This window comes from Cetorhinus maximus, unplaced genomic scaffold, assembly GCF_964194155.1.
Source record: "Cetorhinus maximus unplaced genomic scaffold, sCetMax3.hap1.1 HAP1_SCAFFOLD_2116, whole genome shotgun sequence".
NCBI classification, from domain to species: domain Eukaryota; kingdom Metazoa; phylum Chordata; class Chondrichthyes; order Lamniformes; family Cetorhinidae; genus Cetorhinus; species Cetorhinus maximus.
Window position 1 is genome coordinate 20,726 of NW_027598055.1, and position 21,297 is coordinate 42,022.

Below are 21,297 nucleotides of genomic sequence, written 5' to 3' on the forward strand. Positions count from 1 at the left end.
GGTCACGTTGGGAATAGAACACATGCGCTTTGAGTTGGTAAACTGTATGTACCACTGGAACATAGATCAGAAAGAGAAAACAGCGGCTTATCGGAAAGGGAAGGGGGAAATAGTGAATAAGGAATGAGAAAAGTTACTTAATTACAATTGAAATCCTAACTCTAAGGAACTTAGATGCTTCAATTACATTACAACCATTATCATCTCGCACATTTCATACAGGTAAACGGAAATACTGTTACAGGTTCGGTTACAGATTCAGGATCACTAAGTTAACATATTTTAAATTGGAATACAGAGATCTTAATGAACAGCTGAGGAAAGGCTACGGGGTCCAAATTCAACCGATCACTTGATCTGTAAAAGAGGGAGAAAATAATGAAGCAGATGTTTATGATCTGGTGCACTTATGTTATAGTTTTTAATTGTTCAAATATTTAGAAAATTTTCAAACCGCTTCAGTCAGATTGTAGTGTTAGTGGATTGTATCTTCTCACCTTCACCAGAGTGACGGCAGTACTGTAGAAAATGCTCAGGAAGAACAGGACGATGAATGTGGAAGCAGTTGTCCAGATGTTCCCGTTATCGTCCTCATTGTCTTCAATCCAGATGCGGTCTGTGGAATCTACAGGGATATAACCGAGAAATTTTAATTACATTCTTATTAATCGAGGGTGTCTTACTTTTTTTAAAATATATTAATTCTATTTTATCTTCCTGAAGCTTTTGATCGCTTCAGTAATTAAATATTCAATGCATATCTATCAATGAATAATTGACTCTCAACAATCTCTGTCTGTTACTAACTCAACAGCTGTTCTCACTTTACATTTCTCATCCTGCCTCTATTGGAAAACGAGTTTTTTTTCCCTTCGATACCAGTTCATTTGGATCAATTTAGTACGACCTATCACTGGATTATATTATGATGGAAAATTCAGGAGGTTTACCAATTGATAACAATTATTTTAATGATAGGTACTGATAGGTATTAATTCCAAGACTCTGAACTCTGTTAGATATATTTTGTGAATTTTGATCTTGTTTGTTTATTTGTGGTGGTGATGTTTGGGACATAATTAACTTAAATCAGTTTATTATTAAGAACATTGCTTCAGCGTGTCTCCTGGGTCTTTATGTGCTCCCAGCAATTTTTGGAAGATGTGTCCATTAAAACGGTGCATTTCAAATTGACTTTCGTCTGTAGCCTGGCATTTGCCTTTGTGCTTTTTAAATATTTGCGTATATGTGCACGAGTATCTCTTGCTCTGCCTTTAACTGTTTTTGTGTGCCATGTTGTATGAGTGTTGATGTTTGTGTTCCTGTGGCATGAGCGTTGATATTCTTATTTAAGTGTGGCCCGCCTTTGTGTGTATGTTTGTTCATTCGTAAATGAGTGTGTATCAGTTTGTTTGTAAATTTGTTAATGAGTGTGTATCAATGTGTTTATATGCGTTGTTGTTTATGTTCACTTATTAATGTTTGTGATAAAGAGTTTGTTTACGACCATGCCTGTTAATATATCTGATATTGTGCCTTTTTATGTTCTATGTTTGATATGTTAATGATTGTGCCCCCATGAGCGTGTGAATATGTTGAGGCGTGCCTTTATGTGTTCATGGATGTTTCTAGCTATGTGTTAATGTATGTTTACGTGTCTGTGTTTACTAAAGCGTGTGTTTATATGTGTTTGTTTTATTGTGAGTGCGTGAATATATTCATAGTTGTTTCTTGTTCTATGTTTGTCAAAATGTTACTGTTTGTTCATTTATTTGTTTGTGTGCCCGTGTGTCAATTTTAATGTGTTTGTAGAAATGCCTATGCATGTGCACTATTGTGTATGATAGTGTGTCGTTAAATCTATATTGTTGTGCTCGTTGAAGCATTGTAATGAACAAGTTCATGTATGTGCTTACAGGTCCTGTCTGAGTCTGCTTATGGGGTTGTGTATATCTGCAATTGTGTCTGTTGTGTGTATCTATGCATGTGTGTTTGTGTGTGCTTGCGCACACACGTTTGCATGTGTGTGACTGTGACTGCATGTGTGTGAGAGAGTATCTGCGTTTTCAGGTGCCTGCGTGTGTGTGCGCATGTCTCTCTCTGTGTGTCTTTGTTTGTCGAGAGTGGGTGTATATTTCTGAGTGTGAGCTTGCATCTGTGCATATGTGTGGTGTGTTACTGAGAGTTTGCATGTCTGCATATTTTCGATGTATATGTATGCTCTTGTGAGTGTGTGTGTGTATTTGTGTGTGTGGGTTGGTTTGTGTGTGTATGCCTGTGCATGTTTATCATTGTGAGGGTCTGTGTTTGCATGTGCATTTGTGTGTGTTTGTGTGTGTGTGGTTCTGTGTATATGCGTCTGTGTGATGGTTTGTGTGTATATGTATGCTTGTGCTTGTGTATGTATGTTTATGTGTGTACGCATGTGTCTGTCTACGAGTGTATGCATGCTTGCACATGTTTGTGTACGTGTGCCTCTTTCCCCGTGCCTATGTATGAACCTGTGTGTGTGTGTGTTTCTGTGTGCCTGTGTATTTTTGTATGTGTGTGTGATCTTCTGCCTGTGTGTGTGTTTGTGTGTGTATATTTATCAGTGTGGGGAGGTGTGCGTTTACATGTGTCTTTGTGTGTTTTGATTGTGTGACTCATTTTGTATATGTGTGTATGCGTCCATGTGTTTGTGTGTATGTGTGTTTGTGTGTATACATGCGTGCGGGTTTGTGTATATGCCTGTGTGATTGTGTGTGCTTGTGTGTGCGTGTGTGTGTTTGTGTGTGTGTGTGTGTGTGTGCGTGCATGTGTGTGTGTTTGTGTGATCTTGTGTCTGGATGCGTGTGAGTGTGTGTTCCTCTTTATGTATGTATGTGTGCGTGTGTGCTTGTGTGTGTGCTTGTCTGTCTGTCTGCCTGCGTGTGTTCCCAAATAAGTGTACCTCTGTTTTGCCTGTATGTGAGCTCGTTTATGCATGTGTGCGTGTGTATGTGTCTGTAATTGCATGTGTGTGCACATGTCTGCGTCAATGTCTGTGTGTTTGTGTCTATCCGAATGTGTGTGTGTGTGTGAATGTGTGTGTGTGTGTATGTCGATTTGTGTGCTTTTTTACGTATGCTTGTGCATGTGTGTGTGTGCCTCTGTGTCTGTTTCTGTGCTTTTGTGTGTCTGTGTGTATGTCAGTCTGTGTTTATGTGCTCGGATATGCGTGCATGATCCAGTGGGGTGTGTGTGGTTGTGTGTGTGTGTGTGTGTGTGATGCCATTGTGTCTGGCTTTGTGCTTTCGTCTGTTTGTGTCAATGTCAGTCTGTGTGTATATGTTCGGGCAAGTGTGCATGATCCAGTTGGTGGGTTTATGCGTGTGTGTCTGTCTGCCTGCCTGTGTGCACGAATGCATGTATGTCTGTGTATGCCTGTATGTGTGCTCGTTAATCATGTGTGTGTGTGTCTGTGAGTGTGTGTGTGTGCGCATGTCTGTGTCAATGCCTGTGTGTGTGTCTATCCGAGTGTGTGTGTGTGTGTGAATGTGTGTGTGTGTGTGTCGATGTGTTTGCTTGCTTATGTATGTTTGTGTGTGTGTGTGTGCATGTGTGTGTGTATGTATGCATGCATGTGTGACTCTGTGTCTGTCTGTTTACGTTTGTCTGTCCGTGTCAATGTCAGTCTGTATTTACGTGTCCGGGTATGTGTGTATGATCCAATGGATGCGTGTGCGTGTGTGTGTGTGTGTCTGTCTGTCTGCCTGCATGTGTGCCCGAATGTGTGTATGTCTGTGTATAACTGTATGTGTGCTCGTATATGCATGTGTTTGTGTGTCTGTAAGTGCGTGTGTGTGTGTGCATGTCTGTGCCAATGTCTGTGTGTGTGTGTGTGTGTGTGTGTGTGTGCATGTGCTTGTTTACGTATGTGTGTGTGTGTGCATCTGTGCCTGTCTGAGTGTTTTTACCTCACTGTGTGTATGTCAGCCCGTGTTTATGTGTTCGGGTTTGTGTGCATGATCCAGTGGGGTTTGTGTGTGTGTGTGTGTGTGTGTGTGTGTGTATGGATGTGCGTGCTTGTTTATGTATGTGTGTGTGTGTGTGTGTGTGTGTGTGTGTGATTGTGTTTGTGTCTATCTGCATGTTTTTGTCTGCATGTGTGTATGTCTGTTTGTGTTGATTTGTTCGGGCATGTGAGCATGATCCAGTGTGTGTGTGTGTGTGTGTGTTTGTGTATGTGTGTGTGCATGTTTGTGTGTATGTGTGTGTGTGCCTGCCTTTGTCTACGTGTGTGTATGCAATTTGGTTTCAGTGCATGTGTGTGTCTCTGTGTGTTTGTCTGTGAGAGAGGGTGAGAGAGATCTGGTGTCAGATTGGGTGTGTGTCTTTGTTGTGTGTGTGTGAGTCTGTGTGTGATATTTTGCCAGGGTGTGTGTGAGTCTGTCTTTGTCAGTGTGTGTGCGTGTGTATGTGTGTGTATGTAAGTGTGTGTGTTTGTGTGTGTGTGTGTGTGTATTTTACGTACTAGTGAGTGTACATTTTCCTGTCACTGCTTGTGTGTGCGTGTGTTTCTGTCTCTGTGTTGCTTTGTGTGTTTTTCTGTGAGAGAGAGAGAGAGATCTTGTGTCAGATTGCGTGTGTGCCTTTGTTGTGTATGTGTGTGTGTGTGTGTGTGTGTGTGTGTGATCTTGTGCCAGGGTTTGTGTGAGCCTGTCTTTGTCTGTATGTGTATATGTGTGTGTGTGTGTGTGTGTGAGAGAGAGTCTCTGTGTGTGTGTGATCTTGTGCCAAGGTGTGTGTGTGTGTCTGTCTTTGTCTGTGTGTGTTTGTGTGTGGAGGTGTGTGCTTGTTTATGTATGTTTGCGTGTGTGTAAATGTGTGTGTGTGCATTTGTGTGTGTGTGAGACTCTGTGTGTGTGTGTGTGTGTGTATGTGTTTGTGTGTGCTTTGTTATGTACTACTGTGTTTGCACTGTTCCTGTCAGTGTGTGTGTGTGAGTATGTGTGTGTGTTTGTGTGTGTTTCTGTATGTGCGTGTGAGTTTGTGTGTGTGTGTGTGTGTGTGTGATCTCGTGCCAGGGCATGTATGAGTGTGTCTTTTCCTGTGTGTGTGTGTTTGTGTGTGTATGTGTTTATGAACTTGTGTCAGTGTGTTGTATGTGTTTTTATTATTATTGTTCCACACATCGCTGAGCATCAATAACGTGCCCTGACCGTGAAGGTCTGATCGATTGAGAACACTATTCGCCATTCTGTGTATGAATGTATTTTCTGTGGGATTCAATGTGACATCAAGCGATAGAATGCAACAATTAAACAGAAGGACCCCAGACACATTAGAAACAGAACCAGGAACACAGGAAGGATGGAATCAGCAGTTCTGATTTGGATTATGAAAAATCACCGGCAACTTGTGATTTACAAGAACAAGAGATTGAAAATCATTTCAAAACATCATGTTGCACTATGTTTGCCATGATTGAAGATTGCAATCTGAGCGCAGGAAGCTAGAAGCCGCCTTGTATCTGAACCCATATCACAGACAGCTGTTCAATTCTAAACCCTCTGCTCTGGGACTGGGTTTTTAGCAAGTTAATGATCCGCCCTCCACTCCCTCTCGTTGGCTAAACAATTTCCTCTCCGGTTGTCTCTGTTGGGGAGGTGCAGGTACATTGCGTTAACTAATGCCCTCCCCCCTTTCTATGTTGGCTAAGTGGAGACACAATTCACCTTCCCGTGTGACCCTCACTTCAGTTCCCAGTGGGTGCGATGCGGCAACTTCCAGCTGGTAGAAGTTTGAATCGATGGACGAAAAATGAAGCAGGAACAACGGGATCTAAATGCTGCTGCTGTGTGGGCCTGTGGGAAATGGGACATTGTCAGAATTCACCTCAGCGAGGGGCAAGTTGGTGAAGTAACTTTGCAGAATTCTGTAATGGATGAGAATTATTCTGTCTCTAACCCAGAGTGTATCTGAGCTGGGGGCACTGATTGTACAAGACTCGGGTCTGAGATCTGTAAATTCCCGACATCAACTAAACAGGTCCAACATTAGCAAAACTGGAAAACACAATTAATTAAGTGGCTGTGTATTTAATTCATAATTGGAGGAAAATACTTTATTATTTCTACTAGCGTAAGAAATCTAAGCGATAGATTCTCATTGACATGAATTAACGGTGTCCATCAGTGCAAGGGAAATGTTCACAAAACTCGGTTTACCGCTGGATTTATCAACCGTTCTGTTGATGATCTTCAAAGGAATCGCTTCATGTCCCACCACACAGGAGTAAGAAGCGCCGCTGGCCCACTCCTCCGCTGCAATGGATAACAGGCTGTACATGAAGAAGGAGTTATTGCCGTTCTCCGCCATCACCTCGGTGTTCTTGTAGTTTCCAGGATTCACCGGCTTGTCATTGACGGTCCACTTGACGAAGATCTCTCGGGGGGAGAAACCTCTCACTAAGCAACTGAGGGAGATGAATCTCTGAGCGGAGACATCTTCAGCCGGGGGCAGGAGGACAGAGACGGATGGTTCCCGCGGATATTTAGCTGCAAAAAATTTACAATAAATGTCAAAAAAAAACTGGAGAATTGCAGGGACAATGACACCGGTGGTTAGATGTGAGAGAAATGTGTTTTGTTTTGACTTTTCAAGATCTCCATTTTCCACTTTAGGGTCTGACCGGCTTTCTAGCTCGGAGCAGCTGTGGATGCAATCATTTACGCTGAGAATATGCGGGATTGGACTGGAAAGTTTCATCAGTAACAGGCCATTCGGCGGAACGGTTCTGTGCTGGTGTCTAAACTGCACACCAAGCTCCTCCCACCTTATATCATCAAACCCTGCAGTACAGTTTCTTGTTCATTCACCTACTTATGAATTTACTGCTGGAATGCTTCATGCACGGGCCTAGGGATTTTAGTTAGTGGAATTACCAATCAGACTAGCTCATTAATGCACTGTACACTAATTATTGGTTCTTAAACTTACACTGGGAATTTGCACACTGGCTCACTTATTGATTCATTCTCACCACTTACGTTCTTCCTTGTGGATGGAATTTCTTAAAGGAGTCGGCAGATCCTGATGGCTCACCACGCAGTAGAACTCAGCCCCACTCAGCCAGGCTTGTGTTGAGATGTTCAGGTTGCTGACCACGCTGTTCGGATCCTTTCCCGGCTGGACAGCAATCTCTGATTTCAAAGGCTTCTGCTCTTGTGTCCAGGACACGAGGACTCCATAAGGGGCGTTACTCACGATGCAGGTTAAGGTCACTGTCGCCTCCAGTAAGACCTGTTCTATTGGCGGTGGCTGTAGAGTAATTACGGGATCGGTGCAGTCGGAAACTGTGAAGCAGAAATGAATGTCAACCAAAACATCATCTTCAGAATCATAAACCCAGTTTTCAGCTTTCACTCTCAGGACGGGAATATTTATTTGACCTGCCGCTGCCGTGTTAACGCCTTCATTATTTGAAGGTCAGTGACTTGCAATAATTCCGGGAGACTCCATAACATTCCATGTGAATTTCCAGCCAGAACCACTGGGACTGGATAAACCAAACGCCTGTCCAGCAATGCGAATAAATTCAGGTACATTTGTTTTATAGACAGATTATCACTCGCCCCGAAATCAAGGAATGAGAGAATGATAGAATGCTCACTGCACAGGAGGAGACCATTCAGCTCTCTAAGTCCCTCTGTAAGAATAATGTGGGCCTTAACCCCATTTATCCACCCCGTTCTGTCACGTGCGATAACATTTTCAAAAAAAAAATGTTAATCTCTTTTTTTGAAATGTCAATTGATTCCCAGCCTCAGAAATTCTTGGGGTAAATGAAAGTGATAATATTTCACAGTGTGAGGAAAATGTTGCCAAAATCGCCTTCCCCAGAATGTTTCTATGTCTAATTTGGAGGACTAAACTCTTTCTCCCCTTTTCCAATTTCATTAATTAACCGAAACACCGGAATTCGATCACTCATGAGACTTTTGTACTCAAAGGAATGCAGCCGAGACGATGCAAACTGCTATCAGCGCTGATCAATCTGAAAACAGCAGCAGAAATAAAGTGCACATCTTTGTCAGAATTTAAGTCATGGGCAGTTACCAGTAAAGGCCTGCAGACACCGATCCTACTCACAATATGAACAATCATTTTCGGATAAAACTAAAACCAATGACTCCTCACTCACTGTCCAACTTTTGAACAAAATGTCACCGTGTTTTGTGAGTTGATGGAATCCTGGACACCGGGAGATTCGGATTCAGAAAGAACATGGGTTCAATCCCCACTCCAGATGTTTGAACACAAGTGTAGCTTCTGATACCAGAAATGTAGTACTGATCGAGTACTGTATTGTGAGAGGTACCAACTTCAACATCAACTGTTAAGGCCCGGGACTGCCTGCTTTCTCAGTGTGACATCACATTTCCCCAAATTCTCCCACGTTTTGCGTCGTCCACAAACCATTAAACTGTCCCCTGCAAACCAAGATCTAGATCATTTATATATATAAATATTTATCCACTTAGCTATTGTCCCTTTAATTCCATGATCTATAACTTTCCTCACAGGTCTGTGGTGTGGCACTGTATCGAAAGCCTTTTGGAAGTCCATATAGACCACATCAACGGCCTTGCCCTCATTAACCATCTCTGTTACTTCTTGAAAAAACTCCAGCAAGTTAGTTATACAGGATTTTCCTTTAATAAATCCATGATGACTCTTCCTAATCAATCTACATTATCCCATATGATATTAATTCCATCCGGAATAATTGTTTCCAGAAGTTTCCACACCACCGAAGTTAAACTGACTCGTCTGTAATTGCAGGACAGACTTTTATAAACTTTGTTGAACAAGAGCGTAATATTTGCAATTCTCCAGTCCTCCAGAACCTCCCCCAAATGCAGGGAACGCTGACAAATTATTGTCAGTGTCTCTGCAATTTCCACTCTCACTTCCTTCAGTACTATTGGACGCATCTCACCCGGTCCCGGTGCCTTATCAACTTTAAGTGCCAACAGCTGATGCAATACCTCCTCCTTATCAATTTTAAACCCTTCTAGTGACTGAGTTTCCTCCTCTGTCACCATGGCCTGGGCAACATCTACCTCGTAGGTAAAGACAGCTGCAAAGTATTCATTTAACACCTCAGCCATGCCTCTTGCCTCTATGTGTAAATCTCCTTTTTGATCCCTAATCGGCCTATTCCTCCTCTTACAACCCTTTTACCATTCATATGCTTATGGAATACTTTGGGATTTCCTTTTATGTTAGCTGTCAGTCTTTTTTCATTATCCCTCTTTGCTTCTCGTATTTTCTTTTACACATCCCTTCTGAACCTTCTGCATTCAGCTTGGTTCTCAAATGTATTTGCTACCCGGCATCTGCTGTAAGCACATTTTTTCTTCCTTAACTTAATTTCTATCCCCATTGCCATCCAGTGAGCTCTGGATTGGCTTCTCCTGCCCTTCCCCTTTGAGGGAACATACTTTGACTGTGCCGAAACCATCTCACCTTTGAAGTTTGCCGATTGTTCAGCTACTGTTTTTCCCACCAACCTTTGGTTCCAGTCTATCAGGCCCAGCCCCATTCTTGCCCCATTGAAGTCTGCTCTCTGCAAGTTGACTATTCTTACCCTGGATTGATCAATGTGATTTTCCACCGTCATCCTTAACCTTATGATACAATGATCACTGTCCCCTAAATGCTCCCCTCCTGTCAATTTATTTACTTGGCCCACCTCAATCCCAAGAACGATGTCAGGCAGTGCCTCCTTTCTTCTTGCACTGGACACACACAGCTGTAGGAAATTCTCCAGAGTATAATCTAGGAATGCTGCTCCCTCACTGCCCCTTACGGTACCACTATCCCAGTATATATTCGGGTAATGAACCCCTCCCCCCTCCATTATAACTAGTCGATGATGTTTAAACCTCTCTGTTATTTCCATGCTCCTCTCTATCTTCCCACTGCCTATTCCGGTGTACACATTACACCCAGCAATGTAATTGCACCCTTCTTATTCCTTTGCACCAGCCAAATTGGCACTGTCCTTGAATCGCCTGACACATTTTTTTCTCCAGTATTGCAATATTCTCCTTAACCAAAAACGCCACGACCACCCCACCCCGTTTCTATGCCCTCTCCTGTCTTTTCTGAACATCTTGTAACCAGGAATATTTAACACCCAATTTTGCCCTTCCTTAAGCTTACCGTTATCTCCGTTATCGCCCTAACATCATAATCCCACAAGACAATCTACGACAGTAACTCCCAAATTTTATTAACTATACTCCGTGCATTCACATACATGCAGTGCAACGCTGATTTAGGCTTCATTGCATGCTCCCTTCTCCTGACTCCATCTATTAACTGACTATACCCTCTTTTAGTGTTAGCTGCCTCTCCCAGAATTCCATGCACCCTGGTATTACTCTCTGACATTCACTCCTTGTTCCTACGCCCCTCCTGAGTTACTTTGAACCATCCCCAGCAGCAAAACCAAAAATGTTATTTAGTTCTAAAATCCAAATATTGCTGGAAATCTGGAAAAAAAAATGTAAATGATTAGCTAAAGTGTGTCTGTTTGCTGGACAACATGTGTCCCTCAACATACAGAATGAAATCAATTAATAAATAAATAAATCCAGTCAGCATCATGTCCCAGTTTATAGGAAACTGTTGTACAGCAAATCGCTGCTGAATATTCTGCTTTACGACAATGAGCACATTTTCACGGTCATTCATTGGCTGTTAAGTGTTTTAGGACAATCTGATGCTGATAAAGACGCTGTGTAAATGATAGGATTACTTCAGTGTGTTTTTGTTTCCTTTGGAAGGAAACGCAAGCGGGCAAATTGGCAAATGGGAGACATTCTCTGAATTTTAATCATTCCAAAATAATTCTTGGCTTGGACAGAGATTGGCACCAAGAATGGCCTTGAAATTTCTTGGGTTGTGTCTCTTACCATCAGGTTTGGTGATGTTTCGGCTTTGAGTGACCCCTTTATGAGTGACCAGGCAGGTATAGAGCGTGTGACTGAACCAGTCACCAGCGGGGACTGTCAGCCGACTGGTCGCTGAGAAGTTCCTGTTTACTTCAAAGCCGGGAGAGGTGACGAAGCCCGAGTCCATGGCCTGTCCATTCTTCATCCACTTCACGTTGATTGAATTTGGATGGAAATCAACGATTGAACAGACGATGGTTGCAAATCTGCTGCTTGTGATTTCGTCACTGGGACTCACGGTGAGGAGAACAGTTGGATGACGCACCACAATATCTGCAAGAAAATTCATATTATTTGGAAATAATTTTGCTTCAAACCAAACAATTAAAAACTGTAAAACTATTTACATAAAATCCACAGGACAGAACCAGGCCAGCCGGCCCCATAGTTCAATGCTGGACTTTAGGATCCACAAGAACTTCCACTCACTCTACTTCATCTTGCAGTATAAAAACCACCTTCTTTACAATCTCCCTCATGTATCTATTAAGATTCCCCTGAATAGGGTCTCAGTAACGTCTCACCTACAAGAAGTCCCACATTCTGCTCATCCTTGGTGTAAAGAAGATTCAGATTTGCCAATTGTTTTTTTTTAACATTCTGTTGTAAACATGAACTCTAATTCTTGTGTAATCTATCAAATTATTTCAGAAGTCTGAGGACCTTTATTCGGTCACACCACAGATTTTTATTTTGTAGAGAATAGACCACCAGCCTATTCACTGTTACTTGACAGATGTAATCTATCAGCTCTGGTATTGTCCTTGTAAATAGTTTAGCTCCTATTGTGACGCCTCTGTAGCATTCTCCTTACGTGGAAACCAGAACTGCATACAGTATACTCGGTGTGATATGGAGGGGATAACTGCACACAGTACACCTATTGTGATGTGGAGACCTTAATTATACACAGTACACTACGTTGTGATGTGGAGAACAAAACTGTCCACAGTACAATAACTGTGATGCGGAGACCAGAGCTGTCCATATCACACTAAGTGTGATGTGGAGGCCAGAACTCTACACAATCCACTAAGTGTGATGTGGAGAATACAGGTATCCACAATACACTAAGTGTGATATGGGCACCTGAACTATACACATCATCACCCTCATCTACAAGCACAAGGGGGAAAGGGAGGAAATTAGAAATTGGCGACCCATTTCACTGTTGAATGTGGACTATAAGATTCTGTCCAAGGTCATCGCCAACCGGGTCAAATCCGCTCTGGAATTGGTGATTCACCCTGACCAGACCTGCTCTGTGCCAGGCAGGAAGATCTCTGACAGCCTGGCGCTGCTCAGGGATACGATTGCCTATGTACAGGACAGGGGTGTGGATACCTGCCTCATCAGCTTGGATCAGGAGAAGGCCTTTGACAGAATATCGCACACCTACATGGGGGATGTGCTCTCCAAAATGGGGTTTGGGGAGGGAATTCGAAATTGGATCCAACTGCTCTACACTAACATCAGTAGCGCAGTCTCAATCAATGGGTGGGAAACAGATAGCTTTCCGATTAAATCTGGAGTCAGGCAGGGCTGTCCTCTCTCGCCTGTCCTTTTCGTGTGCTGCATAGAACCCTTTGCCGAGTCCATCAGGAAGGATCCGGGCATAAGAGGAGTGACGATCCCAGGCAGTGGAGGCACTCAGGTAAAAGCCTCCCTGTACATGGACGACGTCGCCGTCTTCTGCTCGGATCCGCTGTCGGTGCGCAGACTGATGCACATCTGCGACCAGTTCGAACTGGCCTCGGGAGCCAAGGTAAATCGTGGGAAGAGCGAGGCCATGTTCTTTGGGAACTGGGCTGACCGATCCTTTGTCCCCTTCACTGTCAGGGCTGACGGCCTGAAGGTGCTGGGGATATGGTTCGGAGGGACCGGGGCATGCGTTAGAAACTGGAAGGAGCGAGTGGCTATGGTGAAAAGGAAACTGGGCATGTGGGAGCGACGCTCCCTCTCCATTGCGGGTAAGAACCTGGTCATCAGGTGTGAGGTACTCTCGCTGTTGCTGTACGTGGCGCAGGTCTGGCCCATTCCACACTCCTGCGCGATGGCGATCACTCGAGCCATCTTCCGCTTTATCTGGAGGTCGAAAATGGATCGTGTCTGCAGGGACGCGATGTACAAGCCTCTAGATAAAGGGGGAAAAAACGTGCCCAACATCGCCCTCATACTGATGGCCACCTTTGTGTGTGGCTGCATCAAGCGGTGCGTAGACCCTCAGTACGCAAACACCAAGTGTCACTACGTGCTGAGGTTCTACCTGTCCCCGGTGTTGCGAAGGATGGGTCTGGCCACGCTGCCGCGGAACGCTCCAAGTAGTTGGACCGTGCCGTACCACCTGTCCCTGGTGGAAAAATTTATGCAGAAAAACACCTTTGACCACAAGTCCATCAGGCAGTGGTCAGCACGTAACGTCCTAGAGGCCCTGAGGGATAAGGAGAGGGTGGACCCTGTGGGATGGTTCCCCGAGCAGACTGTCAAAGTCATTTGGCAGAATGCCTCATCGCCAGAACTTTCCAACAAGCACCAAGACGTAGCTTGGCTGGTGGTGAGAAAGGCCCTCCCCGTCAGATCCTTCCTACACGCCAGGAGTCTCACCCCCTCTGCACGATGCCCTCGAGGTGGCTGTGGTGGGGAAGAGACCGTTGTTCACCTCCTTGTGGATTGTGCCTTTGCAAAGAAAGTCTGGAGAGAGATGCAGTGGTTGCTGTCGAGGTTCATCCCGAGCAGTTCTGTGACACAGGACTCTGTGCTCTACGGGCTGTTCCCAGGGACACACACCGAGACAAACATCGACTGCAGCTGGAGGATCATCAACTCGGTGAAAGACGCGCTTTGGTCTGCCCGAAACTTGTTGGTCTTCCAGCACAAAGAGTTGTCCCCGACCGATTGTTGCGGACTGGCACAATCCAAAGTCCAGGACTACGTGCTGAGGGACGCACTAAAGCTTGGGGCAGCTGCCGCAAAGGCGCAATGGGGAAGGGTCGCTGTCTAAGACCTTTCTACCACAGCGCACCGAGAGACTGGGAACTGTTTAGAGCCCCTCGGGCTGTACAGATCAAAATGAAAGGCTGTAAATGATTGTAATATTGTTTGTACTGATGCACCTGGTGATACATTTTGTAAAAGTTTAACCTGGATTGTACCCTTGTAATGCTGTTTTTGAAATGGTTTGGAATGTGATTGAAGATTTTTTATGAATAAAGTATATTTTTACAAAAAAAAAAAAACCTGAACTATACACAATACTCTCACTCAATTCTAACCCATGTGATGCAGAATTTGAACATAACTCATTTGCTGACCACGTTTACCCTTCACCCAGCCCCGGCCCTGCCGCCCTTTGCATCCCACAACACGAACCTGGCATTTCCTTCACCCAGACCGAGTCGCTCCGTCGAACCTCGCAGTAGATTGTGCTGCTTCCCACCTCTGATTCGGTGATGGTTAACTGGCTGCTCAGGGTGTGGGTCCCCTTCTTGTTCAGCACTGATGGGTAAGTCTTCAATCCAGCTGTGATCGTCTCTTGATCTTTCTTCCAGGAAACGCTGGTGATTTCGGGGGAGTAGTCCGCAGCCAAACAGCCGTAGGTCACGGAGCCAGCAGTGTTTGCTTGTTCACAGGAGGAGAGGAGGGCGTAGAGGGTGGGGGGAGACGATGTCGCTGGGAAAGAAGAGTCAATTAAACAAGTTAAAAATTTGATTCGTGCTTATGAAATAAGCAAATTGTTCGAAGTTTAAGATTGGTATCATTTATTTCCAAAATACTCTGATCATAAACTGCACTTAGGAGTTGATATGCCCGACGGGACACGCCGCCATGATGGCCAGTCTTGTACACAAGATGAGGCACAAGTCGGAAAAGGGAAATACTGCACATGAGGCCACATAATTGCGAGTTAAATAAGGGATATTGTAACCTGGGCTTCTTCCAGCCCTTGCTCATCTGCTGAGGAAAACATCAATCGTTCCTCAAACATTTTCACTTTAGACCCTTCCCCATTATTTCCACTGAGCTCTCGCTTAAAGTATTTTACTATCAACCTCTTATCACCAGCAAATGACTATTTTAATACAGCAACATTTAGCTATCTCTAGGCCAGGATGGCCGATTATCCTCCATGAAGGACATCAGTGGGCCAGAGGGGTTTTTAAACTAATCTATTCTAGTTTCATGTTCAACATGTTGTTGTTTTCAGGGGATAAACTTGGATGATGCTTGGCAGCATTTGCTCTAAAGATTCTGTAACTCCGACCGGTGGATCGACTAGGTTCATTACTTACAGACAAACTGTTAGCACTTTTATAAAGCATGACCCAGAGTTGTTCAATGAGACTATTTGATAGCATGGACGGTTGGCTTTCGGCCAATCACAATTCAGAATTAACTCTCCAAAGCTGTCAATGCTCAATGTGTTTACAAATAATCCATTATTATCAGCTATTTTGGTTAGATAAAAAGATAGATAGATACATAGGTAGATAGATAAATAGAGAGTTAAAGAGATCGGTAGATAGATAAATAGACAAACAGATAGATAGATAGATCGATCGATCGATAGAGATAGAGAAAGAGAGAGAGACAGGCAGATAAACAGATGGATGCATAGATAGATAGATAGATAGATAGATAGATAGATAGATAGATAGATAGATAGATAGATAGATAGATAGATAGATAGATAGATAGATAGATAGATAGATAGATAGATAGATAGATAGATAGATAGATAGATAGATAGATAGATAGATAGATAGATAGATAGATAGATAGATAGATAGATAGATAGATAGATAGATAGATAGATAGATAGATAGATAGATAGATAGATAGATAGATAGATAGATAGAGTGATAGATAGAGTGATAGAAGATAGAGACAGACAGACAGACAAACAGATAGACAAGGTAGGCAGGTAAACAGATAGATAGATAGATAGACAGACAGACAGACAGACAGACAGACAGACAAACAGATCGATATATGGATCTTTGCATCGATGGATGGAAAAACGGATGCATGAATAGATACATGTTCAGAAAAAGGCGTTTCATCTACACTGCACAATCAAATGTTCACAGTTCACAGACTGTTCTGATTAGATACAAGAGAGAAGAACATTGAAGTTCCACATCAAATTCACAGCTCTAGTAAAGCCCTTAGGACAACAGTAAAACTGCCTCTATGATAGTTCATCAAATGTCCTTAGGGCAGTTGGAATCAGGTTGTGCATTGAGTTAAGTTAAATTCATATTTTTCCAGCTTTCATTCCCACAGTAGTTTGCATTAGACAAGGAGTAAGGCACCATACTGTCCAATTAAGCTGCACAATTTATTTCCAGATTCGATCATATCGCAGAAGGTAACGTTACAGTCACTTCATTTAACTGTCCTAAAATTGATCTTTAGGTCAGGACAATCTGATTCAAATATTATCTGTTATTGAAAATGTTTAATCATCATCCCTTCATCAGAAACTTGGCTTTTTTTTTAGAATGAAATGTGCTTCAAATTAATGATCTGCTACTTCATTGGAGGAATTAAGGCATTTAATTTTATATACCTAATTCGGAGTACTCACGGCCAATGTGTTTGATAGTGGTTAAAGTTCCTTGAACATTGAGAGTGCCAACACGCTCATGTCAGATACAGAACAGGTGAATTATACTAAAACTCTCTTTGCACAGTCCTGTGAAGCGCTGTGTTTCAGGAATAGTAATGGTGGGATGCGTTCTAAAACGCCCTCTATTCCGCATTGTTAGTTAAAACTTGCGCTTAGACTGGACCATCAACAAACCAGCGGCTCTGATACAGCAAACACTGAACAGGAAAAATATCTTTCTACACGTTGCATTCCTTCTGAATTCAACAAACTGGGATACTGATCTTATTTATGAGACACCTTCTCAAACTTAAGAACAGACTTGCACCTTCCTCGGATATACAAACTTCTTATATAATGGTTCGAAATTAATTCCCTGAAATACAGGAGAATGAACCAGAAAGTTCACAAACAGCCAGCAGGCTTCTGATTCTCGCACAGTGACCACGCACATAGAAACAGAACAGACATAAACAATGCAAAAATCATTCTATTAAAGATAGATTTCTCCAGTATCCATTAATCCGTTTGAATAGATTAAAACTTCTGTAAATTTATGACCACGTCACTTCTTTGAAATGAAGCTGATTCTAAATTGAAAAACTCCCTTTGAGGGGCTGCAATATCTCCCTGTCTGTGTACAGTTTTCACAACAGCCTTAGAGTTAGTTTGGCTGAGAACAGGTTCATCAAAATAATTTACATTCATGGTAATTTATGTCTATAACAGGGACATTGTAACAGAACAAGAATTTAACAAATCGGGAGATAATTACACTGAAATCCGATTATTCACTGACATAATTTCAGAATTATGTGTAAGCATTGAAACTGCTGAGGCAATACACGAAGGTAATTAATTAAATTGTACAAAAACATCCAAAGGAGCTGAAGGCAGCTGAGTAAGAAACATGTTGCTTTCCAAGTTAACTGAAAATAATTTTTAAAATTCTCCAACCAAGAGTTTTAACTTTAATCCTGGACTCAGCGCAGCACATTTGAGAGATTTTTTTTGTAATGAGTTTGCACTGATCTTAGATTCTATTTTCACATTGTTGATATTTTACCCTATTATGCCAAGTTAGTTAATAATTTTATTCTTCTCCTGATTTGTCTCTTGTTAATAATCGACTTAATTAAATTAAGGTGACATTTCTTAAATTAAACAAATAATGAGATACACATTCGGACAAATATATTATCTTACTTTTAATAAATTAAGATGATCAAAAATTTATAAGAATGTGCTCCTATAACTACACCCGTGTAAGCTTTTCATGTTTGTAACTATGTTGGCAAGACATAAAAGCACTTCTGTTCTAAACGTGTATTTCACATGATAGAATTATAAGTGGGCAGCTTAACATTGTTCAAACACTATCCGGGTACTCAAATCGGTAATAAAAAAATGGATTGCGATATCTTCTAGTCACTAAAGCAGGACTCCGGAGTTTAAATATCATCCCACATTTCAACAGCATTTTTATTTTTAACAATTAATGTAGCCCTGGCAGTTTGTCGCCATTTTCGGAGCCTCCCCTAGATAATAATACAGCCAAGTTTCGATTGACCATTCCCGTAATCCACATAATGCACGTAAATGAGTTTTAAATATATAATGAACATAAAATGCTGCGGATGCTGGGAATCTGATATAAAAACGGAAAATGCTGGCAAAACTCAGCACGTCTGGCAGCATCAGTGCAGAGAAAAACAGAGTTAACGTTTCGAATCGGTATGACTCTTCTTCAGATCTCTGCTTCTCCATGGACAGATGCTGCCAGTCCTGTTGAGTATTTTTTTCAGCAATTTCTGTTTAAATATATAATGCTACTTATTGAAATTAAGATCCACAACCATCAATGCAGAACTGAGAGATAACAATTCCACTGCATCACCTGAGACACTGAAACTCCACGAGCAAAAAGAACAACAATTTTAATGAGAATTAAAGGTAGCTTCCATTTAATTCAACCCGTATATCTCACAGCTTTGCAAGATTGGTTGTTGTTCTTCAATTCAGAAGTTACATTTAAAACTAAGCCAACTTGCTTCAATTGCAATGTTTGTCCATCTCCAGCCTTATGCATTTTGGACTTTCTCTGAATTTGAATAGAATTATTGAGCAATTCATTAACTGTAAACTGTTTAAGATTGGTTTAGTGATAATGGTCTAAATTTGAAGAAACAACGCTGTTTGGCTGCACAGCAAAGGTTCAGCAACCCGGCAGATATATTAAATTAGCGAGCTGCAATTTACAAAACGCATTTAATATTGATTATTAATTTGCACCTTTCAACTTGCGTAAAACAGGGAGGAACCAATTAATTTAAAATCCCTGTTTGAACTAAACACTGCAGTGCGATCAGTGTGTATTATATTAAGAAAAAACAATGGAAATTGCTGGAACCTCTGCATTTGTCCGGCTGCTATTAATTGTGCTGCGTTTTGCAGCAGAGTTGTGGATAGCACAAATTATCTGCTAAATGTCTATCAATATTATTTTTTATTGTTGTAATCTTGAGAAATATTGCCACATTATAGCCGTTTGAGTTATATACATTTAACTCCCCATCACAGTTCAAATTCGCTGGTTATGTACTTTAACATTGCAGTGTTACTTCAAGCATTAAGTAGGAGTATCGGATGCAAAATATTAATTGTTAAATCTGCAATTAGCACTAAAATAAAAATGCATCAGTATATCTATCAATATTGATTTAAAAGCCCGCCTGCTTTGTAACTATAACCCTCCTTCATAATGGTTTAATCAGATGTGATCGACATTACATGTTTTAGAATCACCAAACAGGTCCATGAGCTTTAACTGTTCAAAGTAACCCAGGCACATACTCTCCTCAGCACTTAACACTAAAATAACAACACCGAGGGACTGAATCCAACAACTGCTTAATTACCTAAGCCCTTTCAGCAGAATCAGATGCAACATTTCAAATAAACCTCAACACATCGCACCGAAGTTGCCTTTCATTGAATAAGTTATTTATTGAAATAAACAGAAATATGAAACAATGGCAGAAGAATTATATTTCGATGGATCGTGTTTAATCCATTGTGTTGATTTTTACGCTATATTTTAGTAATATCTGGCGATATTACTGCATTATAATGTTTCAAGTTGTTTTCATTTAAACCAGACCCAGGCAGGAAATTTATTAACTCTGTTGTTCTTAGTTATGGTAGCATTTCACTTATTTAAGATGAACATTCGTCAACAATATATTGATAATTTTCAGCGCAGTTAACACAAATAAACATGATAAACATTTATTTTAAAACCCATAGTTTAATATGACATTTTTGACCTTGATAATACTCGGTTTCCTGTCTACAATGTTATTTCCAACACTTTTAAACACAATGTTTTCAGTCGATTAGAAAACTTGCAGCAATCAGATGTCACCGAGATTAAACATGGTAGAAACACCAAACTGTTTAACAAAACTCATGTATTTAAAGTAAGCCAGGCACAAAGCCTCATCAGCAGATAAAAGGCACATCACTCAAACAAGACCTTAAAACCCCCAGAGCTTTTATTTTTGCCGAGAAGCAGGAGAATTGTTCAATCCATTTGCAGCATAATTAAATGAAACATTTTAAACACAGAATACAAAGTTTCGGTTAACACATTAATGACTAAAATAAACAGAAATATGAAACAATGAAGCAAATCCAACAGCACAGAACGAAGGCATGTTTCTTACCTGCAGTCACCGTCACCATGGTCCCTTGTCCCCAGTAGCCAGGATAGTCACAGTGTTACATTCGCTGCTCTGGGTCACACAATAACCAGTTCTGCACACAAGGGGAGAAATTCAATATTAATTTAAATGTTACAAACGGAGAGGCAAAGTAAAATCATGATCGGCTTTATCAAAAAAGTAAAATTGTGAAATATTTTTTAACACTTTATAAATTACACTGTTTTATTTGTATTTCACAGAGTAACTGATGATCATGCATTGAAATCAACAACCAATGATTTAATAATTAACACTTTAGCACCTCTTGAAACCTGTCAGTTGGAGAGTTCCAGGCACAGATAGGGCTTTGTTTAATATAGTTGTATTGTAAGAAAAAATGCATTGACCCAAATGCAATAAATTAGCCCCGATGAGGTTTTTGCATTAACAGTAACGGCTGTGCCATCCAGTATCACTGTGAGACGCACCATGTCAGAAACTGTGGCGGACAGTTAAATGTGAAATACAGAGATTCAAATCCACGGCGGTGTGAGAAACCTGATTATGAATACTGTAGGAGTAAATCATTGTGACATTTCAGTTAGTACTCTTCATTATGTTTATAAAGCGGATCGAAATAAGCCATTAACATCTGTGCCCCTATTTAGCAAGACAATCAAAATTACTACATACGGAGACGTTTATACATTTTTCGTAATTCAGTGTTCCTTCAAACCCTTATTGTTGGTCATATTTATTTTATTTGACTTTCCTGGTGTGATACTGATCGCAGATTTGATCAAAGTCCCTCTCTGGGGTATTTGTATGAGGAGTTCGCTATACACAGCACCGTGACCCACTGTAGTACCACAGTGACACGCACCAGCACAAATAATGCTCTCACTCACTGATTGTTCCTATAAGAAATAAAACCTTTCAGTCAGCAGAAGATTTGCAGATTTTGATTACATTTCATCGAAGAGTTTTACTCAGGAGC

The 21,297-nt window shown here is 41.5% G+C and overlaps 1 gene segment (V, D, J or C); it reads right to left on the reverse strand.

The window, feature by feature from the left end:
- Positions 1 to 227: 227 nt before the first annotated feature.
- Positions 228 to 20,363, reverse strand: LOC144677004 (Ig heavy chain C region, membrane-bound form-like). The segment is given in 8 exon segments: positions 228 to 357; positions 498 to 625; positions 6,192 to 6,521; positions 7,014 to 7,319; positions 10,950 to 11,261; positions 11,447 to 11,458; positions 14,358 to 14,657; positions 20,322 to 20,363. Coding segments are annotated over 8 exon segments (1,416 nt in total).
- Positions 20,364 to 21,297: the final 934 nt, after the last annotated feature.